Source organism: Scyliorhinus torazame, chromosome 13 (assembly GCF_047496885.1).
Source record: "Scyliorhinus torazame isolate Kashiwa2021f chromosome 13, sScyTor2.1, whole genome shotgun sequence".
Taxonomy (NCBI): Eukaryota; Metazoa; Chordata; class Chondrichthyes; order Carcharhiniformes; family Scyliorhinidae; genus Scyliorhinus; species Scyliorhinus torazame.
In genome coordinates this window covers 90,513,086-90,530,388 of record NC_092719.1, presented here as the reverse complement: position 1 = coordinate 90,530,388, position 17,303 = coordinate 90,513,086, and the positions used below count along the sequence as shown (strand labels likewise).

Sequence of the window (17,303 nt, the reverse complement as noted above, 5' to 3'; positions counted from 1 at the left end):
TTAAAAGGGAACCCGGCGGGGTGGTGGTTCGCATGGTGGTAGGGGTTTACAAGGCTGGCCCTGGAAGGATAATTTCGGACATGTTACTACAGTTTTAGCCCTACACTGGGCTATGTACAAGTTTGTGAAACTATTTACAATATTAGCAAGACAACATTTTTTTTTTTGTTACAAGACAACAACATTCTTGGTGTCACGCGGATGCCATGAGTCGAGCGGGCGGTCTGGTCTTCCTCGTCGATCGCCTCAGCCCCGGTGGTTTTACAGGTGCTTGTTCAGGCGTTGTCGTCTCCGGGAGCGTTTCGGTGTTTGTTCCTGTTTCACTCCTGGGCGGGCACGGGAGGAGGACCGATCCCCCCGGGAAGGGGGCGGTCGCGGGGTGCACCGGTGGCAGGGAGGGGATGATCGGTGTCGGGGGGGGTGTGGTGTGTGTGTTGCCGGCGGGCGCCAGGTCCCGCAGGGAGACCGTGTCCTGTCGGCCATCGGGGTACGCCACGTAGGCGGACTGCGGGTTCGCGTGGAGAAGGTGAACCCTCTCGACCAACGGGTCCGATTTGTGCGCCCGCACATGTTTCCGGAGCAAGATGGGTCCTGGGGCCGCCAGCCAGGTCGGCAGCGAAGTTCCGGAGGAGGAATTCCTGGGGAAGACAAGGAGGCGCTCATGAGGCGTTTGGTTAGTGGTGGTACACAGCAGCGACCGGACGGAGTGGGGAGCATCCGGGAGTACCTCCTGCCACCGGGAGATCCCTGGACCGTAGGGCCAGCAGGACGGTCTTCCAGACCGTGCCGTTCTCCCTCTCTACTTGCCTGTTCCCCCGGGGGTTGTAGCTGGTCGTCCTGCTCGAGGCTATGCCCTTGCTGAGCAGGAACTGGCGCAGCTCGTCACTCATGAAGGAGGACCCCCTGTCGCTATGGATATACGCGGGGCAACCGAACAGTGTGAATATGGTGCCAAGGGCTTTAATGACTGTGGCCGCTGTCATGTCGGGGCAGGGGATGGCGAAGGGGAAACGAGAGTACTCGTCCACCACGTTCAGGAAGTATGCGTTGCGGTCAGTGGAGGGGAGGGGGCCTTTGAAATCCAAACTGAGGCGTTCAAAGGGGCGGGAAGCCTTGATCAGGTGCACTCTATCCGGCCTGAAAAGTGCGGTTTGCACTCTGCGCAGATGTGGCAGTTCCTGGTGACTGTACGGACCTCCTCCACAGAGTAGGGGAGGTTGCGGGACTTTACGAAATGGTAGAATCGAGTGACCCCCGGGTGGCAGAGGTCCTCGTGGAGGGCTTGGAGGCGGTCTATTTGTGCGTTGGCACATGTGCCGCGGGATAGGGCATCGGACGGCTCGTTCAGCTTTCCGGGACGGTACAAGATCTCATAGTTGAAGGTGGAGAGCTCGATCCTCCACCTTAAGATCTTGTCATTTTAAATTTTGCCCCACTGTGCATTATCGAACATGAAGGCTACCGACCGTTGGTCGGTGAGGAGAGTGAATCTCCTGCCGGCCAGGTAATGCCTCCAATGTCGCACAGCTTCCACTATGGCTTGGGCTTCCTTTTCCACTGAGGAGTGGCGGATTTCTAAGGCGTGGAGGGTCCGGGAGAAAAAGGCCACGGGTCTGCCCGCTTGGTTAAGGGTGGCCGCCAGAGCTACGTCAGATGCGTCGCTCTCGACCTGGAAGGGGAGGGACTCGTCGATGGCGCGCATCGTGGCCTTTGCGATATCCGCTTTGATGCGGCTGAAGGCCTGGCGAGCCTCTGTCGACAGGGGGAAGGTAGTGGACTGTATTAGCGGGCGGGCCTTGTCTGCATACTGGGGGACCCACTGGGCGTAATATGAAAAGAAACCCAGGCAACGTTTCAGGGCTTTGGAACAGTGGGGGAGGGGAAATTCCATAAGGGGGCGCATGCGTTCGGGGTTGGGGCCTATTATCCCATTGCACACTATGTATCCCAGGATGGCCAACCGGTTTGTGCTAAAAACGCACTTTTCCTCGTTGTATGTGAGGTTCAGGGCGTTAGCGGTCTGGAGGAATGTTTGGAGGTTGGCGTCGTGGTCCTGCTGATCGTGGCCGCAGATGGTTACGTTGTCGAGATACGGGAACGTGGCCTGCAACCCGTGCTGGTCAACCATTCGGTCCATCTCCCGTTGGAAGACCGAGACCCCGTTTGTGACACCAAATGGGACCCTTAGGAAGTGGTATAGACGCCCGTCTGCCTCGACGGCTGTGTACTTGCGGTCACCTGGGCGGATGGGGAGCTGGTGGTAGGCGGACTTGAGGTCCACGGTGGAGAAAACCTTATACTGGGCAATCCGATTTACCATGTCGGATATGCGGGGGAGAGGGTACGCATCTAGCTGTGTGTACCTGTTGATGGTCTGACTATAGTCTACGACCATCCTTTGCTTCTCCCCGGTCTTTACTACTACCACCTGGGCTCTCCAGGGACTATTGCTGGCCTGGATTATGCCTTCCTTCAGCAACCGCTGGACTTCAGACCGAATAAATATCCAGTCCTGGGCGCTGTACCGTCTGCTCCTAGTGGCGACGGGTTTGCAATCCGGGGTGAGGTTTGCAAACAAGGACGGCGGTTCGACCTTGAGAGTTGCGAGGCCGCAGATAGTGACTGGGGGTATTGGGCCGCCGAATTGTTAGGCTCTGCAGGTTACACTGGAAATCTAATCCCAGTAATGTGGGCGCGCAGAGTTGGGGATGGACGTAGAGCCTGTAGTTCTTAAACTCCCTCCCTTGCACTGTTAGGTTCGCGATGCAGAACCCTTTGATCTCTACGGAGTGGGATCCTGCAGCTAGGGAAATCTTTTGCGTGCTTGGATGGATGGTCAGAAAACAGCGTCTTACCGTGTCTGGGTGAATAAAACTTTCAGTGCTCCCGGAGTCGATCAGGCATGGTGTCTCGTGTCCGTTGATCAGCACCGTTGTTGTCGTCGTCTGGAGCGTCCGGGGCCGTGATTGATCCAGAGTCACCGAAGCCAGTCGTGGTAGTAGTGTCGCGGCGTCTTCTTCGGACCCCGTGGAGCCGTCGATGCTGGGGTCCTTTGTTGTCAACCAAGATGGTGGCGTCCATGAATCGCACGTGGCCGGGGGTGGACAAAATGGCCGCCCCCATGGATCACACGTGGTCGGGGGTGGACAAAATGGCCGCCCCCATGAATCGCACGTGGCTGGGGGGTCACAAGATGGCGGCGCCCATCCTCCCCTCGTGGTGCCCGGGGCCCAAAATGGCGGCACCCGCTGGTCTCACATGGGGCGCTGGGGGGGGGTTGGGGAGCGTTTGGGATATGCTGGGCTCGTTCTTCTCCGGGGATTGCGGCGACCCCCCGGGACCGGCACACTGCCGCGTAATGGCCCTTCTTGCTGCAGCTTTTACAAATAGCTGCGCGGGCCGGGCAGCACTGCCGGGGGTGTTTCGCTTGCCCGCAGAAATAGCAGCGGGCCCCCCCGGGATGGTCTGGTGCTTTAACCGCACAAGCCTGCGAGGGGGGGGGGGGGATTTGTCGCGACGGGGGTCCACGGAGCCCAAGGGGCTGCTGCGCGGTCGGGGCCGTAGGCGCGGGCGTTTTGCGAGGCCACATCTAGGGAAGCTGCAAGGGCCCGTGCCTCTGAGAGTCCTAGCGACTCTCTTTCTAAAAGTCTTTGGCGGATTTGGGGAGAGTTCATACCTGCCACAAAAGCATCGCGAATTAGCATGTCCGTGTGTTCGATCGCGTTCACCGGCGGGCAGCTGCAGCCCCGTCCCAAAATTAGCAGCGCGGCGTAGAATTCTTCTAGCGATTCTCTGGGACTTTGCCATCTCGTTGCGAGTTGGTGGCGCGCGTAGACCTGGTTAACGGGCCGAACGTAGATGCCCTTCAGTAATGCGAGCGCCGTCGGGAAATCCTCTGCGTCTTCTATGAGAGGGTAAATTTCCGGGCTTACCCTCGAATGCAGGACCTGCATTTTCTGGTCTTCTGTGATCCGGCCGGGGGCCGTTCGGAGGTAGCCTTCAAAACATGCTTGCCAGTGTTTAAATACTGCTGCCGAGTTCGCTGCGTGGGGGCTGATGCGCAGGCATTCCGGGGCGATCCGGAGCTCCATCGTCTTTTAAGCTCGCTTAATAAATTGTAGTGCACAATGACTTACGAGAGAGACGAGAAGTGATGAAGTCGATTCAGGCTTTATTAAGCGAGACTTGTCCCCAGCAGTTCAGCAACAGAATGAAGTGGCGGGGAGAAGCTCGGGTTCTTATACTCCGCCTTCAGGGCGGAGCCAGGAGTCAGCAGCCAACCAGGACCCGGGATCTGTCAGCCAATAGCATCACGGCTTCACAGTCCCACATGACCCCTAATACATACCACCACACCCCACTGTTACCAGATTCCTGAATGACCCTCTGATGCACTGAACAGATCTCTTCACACATCTTCTCTACTGAGCAGTACTACACTCCGTATGCTCACCCAATGCCTGTTCACCCTCCCCTTCAGTAAGTCCTGCAGCCGATCTGAGACATCCCTGACCCGTGCACCCGGGAGGCAACATACCATTCGGGAGTCTCATTTTCAATCACAGAAACGCTTACGATTGAATCCCCTATGACTATAGCCCTGCCAGTCTTTTTCCCGCCCTTCTGTGCAGCAGAGCCAGCCACGGTGCCATGAGCCTGGCTACTACTGTCTTCCCCTGTTATGTATACCTGTTTTGGAGGGAAATGACCGCAGGGGACACCTGCACTGCTTTCCTGCTCTTTCTCTGCCTTTTGGTCACCCATTCCCTATCTCCCTCACCAATCCTAATCTGCGGTGTGACCAACTCACTGAACGTGCTATCCACGACCTCCTCAGCATCGCAGATGCTCCAAAGTGAGTTCATCCACATAACTTTATGAAATTATAAAGAATACTGTCAAGGCCCCAGCAATTTCCCCCCTTGCCTTCCTCAGTATTCTGAGGTAGATCCCATCAGGCCCTATCTACTTTAATGTTTTTTAAGATTCCCAACACCTCCTCTTTATTAATATCAACATGACTCAGAATATATACACACTCTACACTATACTCCTCATCCATCAAGTGAATCCACCAAGTGATCCACCATCTTGTTGGTGAATACGGAGGCAAATTATTCATTTATTATCTCGCCCATTTTCTCTGGTTCCATACATAGATTCCCTCCAATATCCTTGAATGGACCAACCCTTTCTCTGGCTACCCTATTGCTCTTTACATATGTATGAAATGCCTTAGGATTTTCCTAAATCCTGTTTCCAACGACATTTCATGACCTCTTTTAGACTTCCTAACTTAAGTTCCTTCCTCCTTTCTTTATATTCGTCAAGGGCTTCATCTGTCCTAAGCATTTTAGACCTTACGAATGCTTCCTTTTTCTTTTTGAAAAGGTTCACAATATCCCTCGTTATCCAGGGTTCCCTATACTTGCCACCCTTATCTTTCGTCCTCACAGGTACATGCCGGCCCTGAATTCCAATCAACTCCCACATGCCGGATGTTGATTTCCCCTCAAACAGCCTCGTCCAGTCAACACTCTCCAGATCCTGCCTAATGCTGTTGTAATTAGCCTTTCCCCAGTCTAACACCGTCACCTGAGGACCACTCTTGTCCTTATCCATAAGCAGCTTGAAACTTACAGAATTATGATCACTGTTCCCGAAATGATCTCCTGCTGAAACTTCGATCACCTGGCCGGACTCATTCCTCAGCACCAGCTCTAGTATGGCCTCTTCCCGAGTTGGGCTATTTACATATGTTTCAAGAAACCATCCTGAACGCTCCTTACAAATTCTGCTCCATCCACCTCTGCAGCTCCTCAGCCATCAAGGTGAACTGGTCACTATGTTGTGACAGTTCCTCCTCCAACCCCTTCATCCTCTCTCCTTGCTCCCGCACCTCGACCGACGACTTTGTTAATGCCCTTTATTGGGGCAATCGTCTCTTCCACCCATTCTTATAATAATAATAATCAGGTATTGTCACAAGTAGGCTTCAATGAAGTTACTGTGAAAAGCCCCTAGTCGCCACTTGCCTCCGCCTGTTCGGGGAGGCCGGTACGAGAATTGAACCCGCGCTGCTGGCCTTGTTCTGCATTACAAGCCAGCTGTTTAGCCCACTGTGCTAAACCAGCCCCTTTGAGCAAAGCTGTTATCACCCTCCGAAGCACCTCTAAATATTTGATGAACAGCCTTTCGAACTCCCCCGACACGACCTTGGTTAGAGTCTCCACCGTGAGAGGAGCAACCCCACCCGACAAACCAGCCCCTGTCATCTTTCCTCCTGCTGGACTCACAGCAACGCTCGCCAGTGGACCTTCGTTCGCTCCCTTCCATCCCTGACCTTTCTTCTGGATCTTCGGCATTTCACCGACTCCAAAATGTAACCCTGAGACCGGGCACAACTGCCCGAAAAACAAAGACTCGAGCAGGAGCCACCCAACCAACGTGTAACTTCCACCTACATGTCGCCACCGGAAGCCTCAACAGTTGGGACTATGTCATTATGTTTGTTCATTGTTACGTCCCTCCAACTTTGGAAGTGTCACCGTGCCTGTCTCCCACCTCCTCAAATTCCATTTTTAACCCATCTTTCAGCAGGATAGATCAAACACCAGCTTTAACTCAATGCTGAATGTGGAGAAAGGTGACAGATTGACAGAGGTTGAAACCATGGACTAACAGACCGAGTGAAATGAACAACATGGATTCTGTGCATCATTACATAATGTAGCTGTACAGAGACACTGACTTACTTCATCTCCGTCATCATTTGTTTCAAAAATGCAGCAGTTCAGTAAAGCTTTGCTCTCGGAGAGAGAATCAGAAACTCGTGCCACAAACCCAATTAATCTCTTGTTATCTTCATGAGTAGCATATAGTGTCACATCATTGAGAGAAAACTGGAAAACACAGGCCACAATGAAATACCAATAATACACCACCCTCACTACAGCTTTGTAATGTTACCTCTTCCCAATCTCGCTTACAGTTGTAATTTCTTCCGTCAACATCTCGCATTTAATTGCAACATTTAAAGAAAATTCAAATGCAAAACATGTCCACACAGTAAAGTCCTGATGGAGGACAGAGGGGCTAGTATACTGGTATCTTCATTCAAAGGGTGAAAATCATTTATTTAAGAGTAAATGATGAAACTTCATGTACAAAGGTTAATGACTCAAAAAACATTTTAGCAGAGATATGTGCAGGAACTTTCAATAACAGTTGAAGTAACAGTAGAGAGAACACTTGCAGAGAAGGCAAAAGAGTAGAAGGATATTGTTACTCACACTTGCTTTTGTAATTTGCGTTTGTGGATCGATGAATCTGTAACCAAATATGATTTATTTAACTACCGTCAGTAAAATGTAGTTGACAGCCTCGGTCATTACCCCGGTTGTTTTTTATTCTTAATTTTACACACGTCGCGATGATAAATTAAATGTTCACATTAGTATTCAACCTGTGATTGCTGTACAATTAATAGTCAATCCCTCTTAAAAAAGCAAATTTTAAAGTTGCTTGTTTTATATATTATTTTTAAAATGTTATATTTGAAGAAAAAGAAAAAATAATAAGCAAGTTAAATCTATATTAGAATCTAGCATGAAATACGAAAATTGTTGTTTACCAGTGCCTCCCAGTAACAGTCTTCATTTAAAAGTGTGTGTGGGTGTGTGGGTGCGGGGGGGGGGGGGGTTGATGGAAGATCAGTCTGGGTGGAGTAATGAGAAGTGCTTAATATTTTAGCCAGGCATGGTGACTATCAATTGAAGTCCAATTCAACAATTTGAGCATGTGCAGCATGTATAATGTATACGCTATCGTAGGAAAATAGACAAATGATTCAGTGAGTGCATCACCTTTAGTTGCTCACGATATCCATTTGGTTGCATTGCAATTTTACTCAATTAAAAAGTATACATTTTGAAAAATTGTGCGTGAGGAAAATACACAAAGACATACCTTGTTGTTACTTGAGATAGAAATTATCTATAAACTTCAGAAATATATTAAGCTGAGACACCCAGAACATCTTTCCTTATTTTAATAAGCGTATTTTAAAAGTTGAATTTTGACAACAAACACAAGCCTTTAATTAACACAAGCATTGTTGACAAATAGAACATAGAACATTACAGCCCTCAATGTTATGCCGACCTGTGAAACCACTCTGAAGCCCATCTACACTATTCCCTTATCATCCATATGTTTATCCAATGACCATGAAAATGCCCTTAATGTTGGCGAGTTCACTACTGTTGCAGGCAGGGCATTCCACACCCTTACTACTCTCTGAGTAAAGAACCTACCTCTGACATCTGTCCTATATCTATCTCCCCTCAATTTAAAGCTATGTCCCCTCGTGCTAGACATCACCATCCGAGGAAAAAGGCTCTCACTGAAAATGAAAAAAATGAATGAAAATCGCTTATTGTCACGAGTAGGCTTCAATGAAGTTACTCTGAAAAGCCCCTAGTCGCCACATTCCGGCGCCTGTTCGGCACTGTCCACCCTATCTAATCCTCTGATCAACTTGTATGCCTCAATTAAGTCACCTCTTAACCTTCTACTCTCTAACGAAAACAGCCTCAAGTCCCTCAGCCTTCCCTCATAAGATCTTCCCTCCATACCAGGCAACATCCTGGTAAATCTCCTCTGCACCCTTTCCAATGCTTCCACATCCTTCCTATAATGCGGCGACCAGAATTGCACGCAATACTCCAGAGTTTTGTACAGCTGCAACATGACCGAAACTCAATCCCTCTACCAATAAAAGCTAACACACTTTCTTAACAACCCTCTCAACCTGGGTGGCAACTTTCAGGGATCTATGTACATGGACACCGAGATCTCTCTGCTCATCCACACTACCAAGAATCTTACCATTAGCCCATACTCTGTCTTCCTCTCACTTTTCTGCCTTAAACTCCATTTGCCACCTCTCAGCCCAGCTCTGCAGCTTATCTATGTCCCTCTGTAACTTGTAACATCGTTCCGCACTGTCCACAACTTCACCGACTTCAGTGTCATCTGAAAATTTACTCACCCATCCTTCTACGCCCTCCTTCAGGTCATTTATAAAAATGACAAACAGCAGTGGCCCCAAAACAGATCCTTGTGGTACACCACTAGTAGCTGGACTCCAGGCTGAACATTTCCCATCAACCACCACCCTTTGTCTTCTTCCAGCTAGCCAATTTCTGATCCAAACTGCTAAATGACCATGAATCTCATGCCTCCGTATTTTCTGCAATAGCCTACCGTGGGGAACCTTATCAAATGCTTTACTGAAATCCATATACACCACATCAACTGCTTTACCCTCGTCCACCTGTTTGGTCACCTTCTCAAAGAACTCAATAAGGTTTGTGAGGCACGACCTACCCTTCACAAAACCTTGTTGACTATCTCTAATCAAATTATTCCTTTCCAGATGATTATACATCCTATCTCTAATAAACCTTTCCAAGACTTTGCCCACAACAGAAGTAAGGCTCACTGGTCTATAGTTACCGGGGTTCTCTCTACTCCCCTTCTTGAACAAGAGGACAACATTTGCTATCCTCCAGTCTTCTGGCCCCATTTACGTGCTTTTTGCACCAAATCATGGAGCAGACAATAATGACATAAAGATCAAAGCCAAAGGCTCAGCAATCTCCTCCCTAGCTTCCCAGAGAATCCTAGGATAAATCCCATCCGGCCCAGGGGACTTATCTATTTTCACACTTTCCAGAATTGCTAACAACTCCTCCTTATGAACCTCAAGCCCTTCTAGTCTAGTAGCCTGTATCTCATTGTTCTCCTCGATAACATTGTCTTTTTCCTGTGTGAATACTGACGAAAAATATTCACTTAGCACCTCTCCTATCTCCTCGGACTCCACGCACAACTTCCCACTACTGAATAACCTTTCAAATGATTGAATTTAATATTTAATCCTTGTCCTTTTTAAATTTGCAAATGAGTGTCATTAATACACCTTCAGAATGAAGGCAACAACAGCTGATATAGTCTCTATAACATAATAAACTGTCCCAATGGATTAGAGAATAAAATGTGATACCGAGCCACATGAGGTTATTGGGCAAGATAATCCAAAACTTGGTCAAAGACTTCGATCTAAAGGAGTGTTTTAAAGGTGAAAAGCGAAGTAGGAGGCAGAGAGATTTTGGGAAGGAATTTAGAAGCATTAGGGACGAGACAACTAAAGGCATTATAATGGATGGATGAATAGTATGATTAAAATCGGAGTTACTCAAGAGACTAGAATTTTTAAAATGCAGATATCTTGGAAGGCTGCGAGGCTGGAGGAATGATAGAATGGTATATGACGGGTTTTTCAAAGTGTGGGTCATGACCCGGGGTTGGGTCGCGGGTAGGTGTCGGGAGGATCGTTAAGCGCCAAACACCCGCTTGCGGCTCTTTTTATTAAGAATAGTGAACGCAGCAGCCCTTTAAATTAAAATAAATGAGGCTGTGTGGAGTCTTCTGGCTGGAAGCAGCAGCAGAGAGCAGGTCACTTATCATTGAATTTACAGTGCAGAAGGAGGCCCTTCGGCCCATCGCGTCTGCACCGGCTCTTGGAAAGAGCACCCTACCCTACCCTACCTTGGAAAGAGCTACCCTCACTTGCCCTGTATGCACACTTGACGTCAAGCGCCCTCCATTTAAGTGATTTTTGCGCCAAATCATGGAGCAGAGTTGCTTCCATTTTGCAGCTGCTGGCAAGAGGACTGTGAAGATGGATCGTTTTCTTAAAATTAAGAGATGGCCAGAGACTCAAATAGGCAGTGTACCGACAGGATCTGCTGAAGACAGCGGTTCAGGAGAATCCAGGGCTGGACAGAGCAGCCCTAGTGTTTGTTCTGTACAGAACTCCAGGGCCTCTCGTTAACAGCCTACAAAGAAGAAACCTAACCTGGGAACAAAGCAGTATATTTTTTTTTATAAATATATTTTATTGACATTTTTCAAACAGAGATTTTCCGTTTTTACAACATAATAAAGAAATATGCATTAGACGTTATTTAAATAATATATTAAACTAACAAATGAAAAAAGAGATAAACAAAAAGCAAATATCAACAACTGGCAAAAAACAAAAACACAGGATAATACCCCCGCCCCCCCCTCCCCCCCCCCCTGGGTTGCTGCTGCTGTCCTTTCTGTTTTTCCATTATCGTTCCGCGAGATAGTCAAGGAACGGTTGCCACCGCCTGGTGAACCCCTGAGCCGATCCTCTTAACGCATATTTTATTCGCTCCAGTCTTATGAACCCTGCCATGTCATTTATCCAGGCCTCCAAGCCCGGGGGCTTCGCTTCTTTCCATGAGTAGAATCCTTCGCCGGGCTACTAGGGACGCAAAGGCCAGAACGTCGGCCTCTTTCGTCTCCTGCACTCCCGGTTCTTCTGCAACCCCAAATATGGCTAACCCCCAGCTTGGTTTGACCCGGACCCCCACCACCTTTGAGACCACTCTTGCCACACCCTCCCAGAACTCATGCAGTGCCGGACACGACCAGAACATGTGGGTGTGGTTCGCCGAGCTTCCCGAGCACCACCCACACCTATCCTCCACCCCAAAAAACCTGCTCAGTCTTGCTCCCGTCATATGCGCCCTGTGTAGAACCTTAAATTGAATCAGGCTAAGCCTGGCACATGAGGACGAGGAATTTACCCTGCTTAGGGCATCTGCCCACAGCCCCTCCTCAATCTCTTCCCCCAGCTCCTCTTCCCATTTTCCCTTCAGCTCCTCTACCATAGTCTCCCCTCGTCTCTCATCTCCCTGTATATTTCCAACACTTTACCTTCTCCAACCCATGTCCCCTAAAATCACTCTATCCTGGATCCCTTGCGTCGGGAGTTGCAGAAATTCCCTCACCTGTTGCCTCGTAAATGCCCTCACTTGCATGTATCAGAAAGCATTCCCTGGTGGCAACTTATATTTTTCTTCCAATGCTCCCAAACTGGCAAACGTCCCGTCCACAAACAGGTCCTTCAGCTTCCTAATTCCTGCTCGCTGCCAACTTTGAAATCCCCCATCTGTCCTCCCCGGGACGAACCTGTGGTTATTCCTTATCAGGGACCACACCGAGGCACCCGTCACTCCCCTGTGTCGTCTCCACTGCCCCCAGATCTTCAAGGTCGCCACCACCACTGTGTTTGTGGTGTACCTTTTCGGGGAGAACGGTAGCGGCGCCGTCGCCAGCGCCCACGACGCCGACGTCCTTACAGGACGCCATCTCCAGCCTTTTCCACGCCGCACCTTCCTCTTCCCTCATCCACTTACGGACCATCGACACATTGGCGGCCCAATAGTAGTCACTCAGACTCGGCAGTGCCAATCCCCCTCTGTCCCTACTGCGCTGCAGGAACCCCCTCTTTACCCTCGGGGTCTTTCCCGCCCATACAAAGCTCGTAATGCTCCTATCTATTTTTTAAAAAACGGCCTTAGTAATCAGGATGGGGAGGCACTGAAACACGAAAAGAAACCTCGGGAGGACCACCATCTTGACCGCCTGTACTCTGCCCGCCAATGACAGGGGCACCATATCCCACCTCTTAAAGTCCTCCTCCATCTGCTCTACCAGTCGCGTCAGGTTAAGTTTGTGTAGGGTTCCCCAGTTCCTGGCCACCTGAATCCCCATGTATCGAAAATTCCCTGTCACTCTCCTCAGCGGCAAGGCATCTATCCCCCTGCCCTGTTCCCCGGGGTGCATCACAAAAAGTTCGCTCTTTCCCATATTTAATTTATATCCCGAGAACTCTCCAAACTCCCTGAGTATCTGCATTACCTCTGGCATCCCCTCTACTGGGTCCGCCACATATAGCAGTAAATCGTCTGCATATAGTGACACTTGATGTTCCTCTCCCCCTCTAAGCACCCCCCTCCACTTCTTAGAGTCCCTCAGCGCTATGGCCAATGGCTCAATTGCCAACGTGAACAGTAACGGGGACAGGGGGCACCCCTGTCTTGTACCCCTATCGGAAGTACCCCGATCTTTGCCTATTTGTAACAACGCTTGCCACTGGGTACAGGAGTCTAACCCATCTAATGAACCCCTCCCCGAACCCAAATCTCTTCAGCACCTCCCACAAATAGTCCCACTCCACTCTATCGAATGCCTTCTCTGCATCCATCGCCACCACTATCTCTGCCTCCCCCTCCGGTGGTGGCATCATCATCACCCCCAGCAACCTTCGTATATTGGCGTTCAATTGTCTCCCTTTAACAAACCCTGTCTGGTCGTCATGTACCACCCCTGGGACGCACTCCTCTATCCTTGTCGCCATCACTTTGGCCAGCAGTTTGGCGTCTACGTTTAGGAGGGAGATGGGCCTGTATGACCCGCACTGCAGCGGGTCTTTCTCTCGTTTCAAAATTAACGATATCGTCGCCTCCGACATTGTCGGGGATAGTGTCCCCCTTTCCTTAGCCTCATTGAAGGTTCTCGCCAGAAGCGGGGCCAGCAGGTCCATATACCTCCTGTAAAATTCCACCGGGAACCCATCTGGTCCCGGGGCCTTCCCTGCTTGCATATTCCCAATTCCTTTGATCACCTCCTCCACCTCAATCTGCGCCCCAAGGTCTGCCACCTCCTGCTCCTCCACCCTCGGGAACTCCAGCTGGTCCAAAAAGTACATCATTCCCTCTTTCCCCTCCGGGGGTTGGGACTTATACAGCCTCTCATAAAATGTCTTGAACACCTCGTTCACTTTCCCTGCTCTCTGCTCCATCTTTCCCGTTTCGTCCCGAACTCCTCCGATCTCTCTCGCCGCCCCCCTCTTTCGAAGTTGTTGGGCCAGCAGCCGGCTCGCCTTTCCCCCATATTCATATTGTATTCCCTGTGCCTTCCTCCACTGCGTCTCCGCCTTTCCCGTGGTCAGCAGGTCAAACTCCGTCTGTAGTCTTCGTCTTTCCCTGTATAGCCCTTCATCTGGGGCCTCTGCATACTGCCTATCCACCCTCAGAATTTCCCCTCCCAATCTCTCTCCTTCTTTACCCTCTTGTTTCCCCTTGTGGGCTCTAATGGAAATCAGCTCTCCTCTAACCACTGCCTTCAGCGCTTCCCATACTACTTCCACCTGGACCGCCCCACCATCATTGACCTCCAGGTATCTTTCGATGCATCCCCTCACCCTTCCGCATACCCCCTCGTCCGCCAGTAGTCCCATGTCTAATCTCCAAAGTGGGCGCTGCTCCTTTTCCTCTCCTAGACCCAGATCCACCCAATGTGGGGCGAGATCTGAAACGGCTATAGCCGAGTACTCCGTTCCTGCCACTTTTGGGATCAGCGCCCTTCCCAAGACAAAAAAGTCTATCCGGGAGTATGCTTTATGGGCGTGGGAGAAGAAGGAAAACTCTTTCCCCATCGGACTAGCAAATCTCCACGGATCTACCCCTCCCATCTGCTCCATAAATCCCTTAAGCACCTTGGCCGCTGCCGGCCTTCTCCCGGTCCTGGATCTGGACCGGTCCAGCCCTGGGTCCAGCACTGTGTTAAAATCCCCCCCCCATTACCAAGCTTCCCGCCTCCCGGTCTGGGATACGTCCTAGCATTCGCTTCATGAATCCTGCGTCATCCCAGTTCGGGGCATATACGTTCACCAGCACCACCGCCTCACCTTGCAATCTGCCACTCACCATCACGTACCTGCCCCCACTATCCACCGCTATGGTCTTATCCTCGAACGATACCCGTTTCCCCACCAGTATTGCCTCCCCTCTGTTTTTCGCATCTAACCCTGAGTGGAAACCTGCCCATCCTTTCCTCAGTCTAACCTGATCCGCCAATTTCAGGTGCGTCTCCTGGAGCATAACCACGTCCGCCTTCAGTCTCTTTAAGTGCGCAAACACCCTTGCCCTCTTAATCGGCCCCTTTAAACCTCTCACATTCCACGTAATCAGCCGGGTTGGGGGGCCATTTACCCCCCCCCTCGTCGACTAGCCATCTCCGTTAAGCCAGCTCCTCACCCAGGTCCCACGCACCCGTCTGTCCCCCAGACGGCGCCCTCCCGTCCCGACCACCTCGTCTCGTATCAGCTCCCCCTTACCCTCAGCAGCAACCCAGTTAATCCCCCCCGCCCCTCGATTCCCCTCTAGCTTGATTGCTCCCCCCATATTGCTTTCGGGAGTCAGCTAACTCTGGCTGACCTCGGCTTCCCCCGTTTATCCTTTGACCTCCCTGCGTGTGAGGCCCCCTTCCTTCCTGCGCCCTTTTTCCCGCCTCAATTTCCATAGCGCGGGAAAAAACCCGCGCTTCCCTCTCGGCCCCGCCCCTAGTGGCGCAGTTCCCTCATTTCCCTTCCCTGTCCCCTTTTCCACCAGCGCCCACATTTCTTCGTGTTTCCCCCCTCTAGGGGGGAGGGGGGGGGGGGGAGGGGGAGAAAAAATTCCCCGTCCAACATTCTTACGTATTAGCCCTCCCCTCTTTACATTTCTGTGCCACCACCTCGCTACCTCTCTCCAGACATCAATTTCTCAAGTCTAGTCCAATTTCTCTTCCTGAATGAATGTCCATGCCTCCTCCGCCGTCTCGAAATAGTGGTGTTTGCCCTGGTGTGTGACCCACAATCTTGCCGGCTGCAGCATCCCAAATTTGACTTTCTTCCTATGGAGCACCGCCTTGGCCCGATTGAAGCTCGCCCTCCTTCTCGCCACCTCCGCACTCCAATCTTGATATACGCGTATCACTGCGTTCTCCCACTTGCTGCTCCGTGTCCTCTTAGCCCAACTCAGGACCATCTCCCTGTCCCTGTAGCGATGGAACCTCACCACTATTGCTCATGGTGTTTCCCCTGCCTTTGGCCTTCTCACGAGGACCCGGTACGCTCCCTCCACTTCCAGGGGGCCCGTTGGGGCCTCAGCTCCCATTAGGGTATGGAGCATCGTACTCACATACGTCCCAGCATCAGCCCCCTCTGTCCCTTCAGGGAGACCTAAAATCCTTAGATTCTTCCTCCGCGAGCTGTTCTCCAGGGCTTCCAGCCTTTCTATACACCTCTTATGTAGTGCCTCGTGCGTCTCCGTTTTTACCACCAGGCCCTGTATCTCGTCTTTGTTCTCGGCTGCCTTTGCCTTCACTCCACGGAGTTCCATCGCCTGGACCTTTTGTGTTTCCTTCAGTCCCTCGATTGCCAGTAACATCGGCGCCAGCACCTCTTTCTTGAGCTCCTCCACACATCATTGGAGGAACTCCTGCTGTTCCGGGCCCCATACCATCTGGGCTTCCTCGGCCGCCATCTCCCTTCTCTTCCCTGCCGCTGCTCCAGAGGATCCTCCGCAATCTGGACACTGCTGACACTCCTTTCCATCCACACCCGGGGGGACTTCTTCTTTTGTCACCTCACAGTGGGTTTGGCCGTAAAAGATTTCCGTTGGGGCTCCCGATAAGAGCCCAAAAGTCCGTTGAAACGGGAGGTGCCGAAACGTGCGGCTTAGCTGGTCATCGCCGCAACCGGAAGTCCGGAACAAAGCAGTATAAAGATGATTTCTTGAGGTACAAGGTTCTTCAAAGAGTGGTGAGCCTGTGGAATTTGTTACCACAGGTAGTAGTTGAGGCCAAAACATTGTATGTTTTCAAGATATAGCACTTGGGGCGAAGGGGATCAAAGGATCTGGGAGGAAAAGCAAGATTAGGCTATTGAGTTGGATGATCAACTATGCTCGGAGGGCCGATTGGCTTCCTCATGCTCCTATTTTTTATGTTTCTGTGAATGGGTTTGCCAATTGAACCAATGCAAATAAAGATGCAAAGCCCAGGTGTGTTTTATGCAGGGAAGCACTGGCAAATGAGAGGATAAGTTTCAGATTTTGAAAGAGAGGTGCTAAGTGAAAACTTCCTTGAGGTTGAGACCCCAGACTCAGTTATTGCTTATAGCTGACACCAAATTAAAAGACTACGCTGCTGTAGCTGACCTGTGGTACCACGTTAAAAACACATCAACAGCCCAAGAGGCTGTCAGCATTCTAGAGTAGCATCTCCCAGGAGTATCCAGTGCGGAGTAAAACAAGCATTTTGTTGCTATTGCTCTTCACGACGACCGACATGTGAGAGGTTGGATTATCCGTTTTCATAAAGATGAAGATGGAACAAAAGAACTGGCTGAAGCCTGCACCTGATATGCACACTGTCCTCTCCTCCTTTGAACCTGACTCAAGTGAGGGTGAACGTGGCATGGTCTGCCAGCGTGGGTCGTGCAGGTCAGCCGGTTGGCAGCAATGGATACCGGGGAAAAATGTTTGAAAAACACTTTTCAAACAGGAGGAGCCCATTCAGCCTACTGAGACTATACT

The 17,303-nt window shown here is 50.7% G+C and overlaps 1 protein-coding gene across 3 annotated transcripts in view; it reads right to left on the bottom strand.

The window, feature by feature from the left end:
* Positions 1–17,303, bottom strand: part of appl2 (adaptor protein, phosphotyrosine interaction, PH domain and leucine zipper containing 2) — a 271,692-nt gene that overhangs the window by 19,756 nt on the left and 234,633 nt on the right. For all 3 annotated transcript variants that reach the window (XM_072471949.1, XM_072471947.1, XM_072471948.1), the window contains 2 exons: positions 7,293–7,329; positions 6,756–6,902 (listed from right to left, as the gene is read on the bottom strand). In XM_072471949.1, the coding sequence (XP_072328050.1) occupies positions 6,756–6,902; positions 7,293–7,329 (184 nt within the window). The remainder of the gene's footprint in view (positions 1–6,755; positions 6,903–7,292; positions 7,330–17,303) is intronic.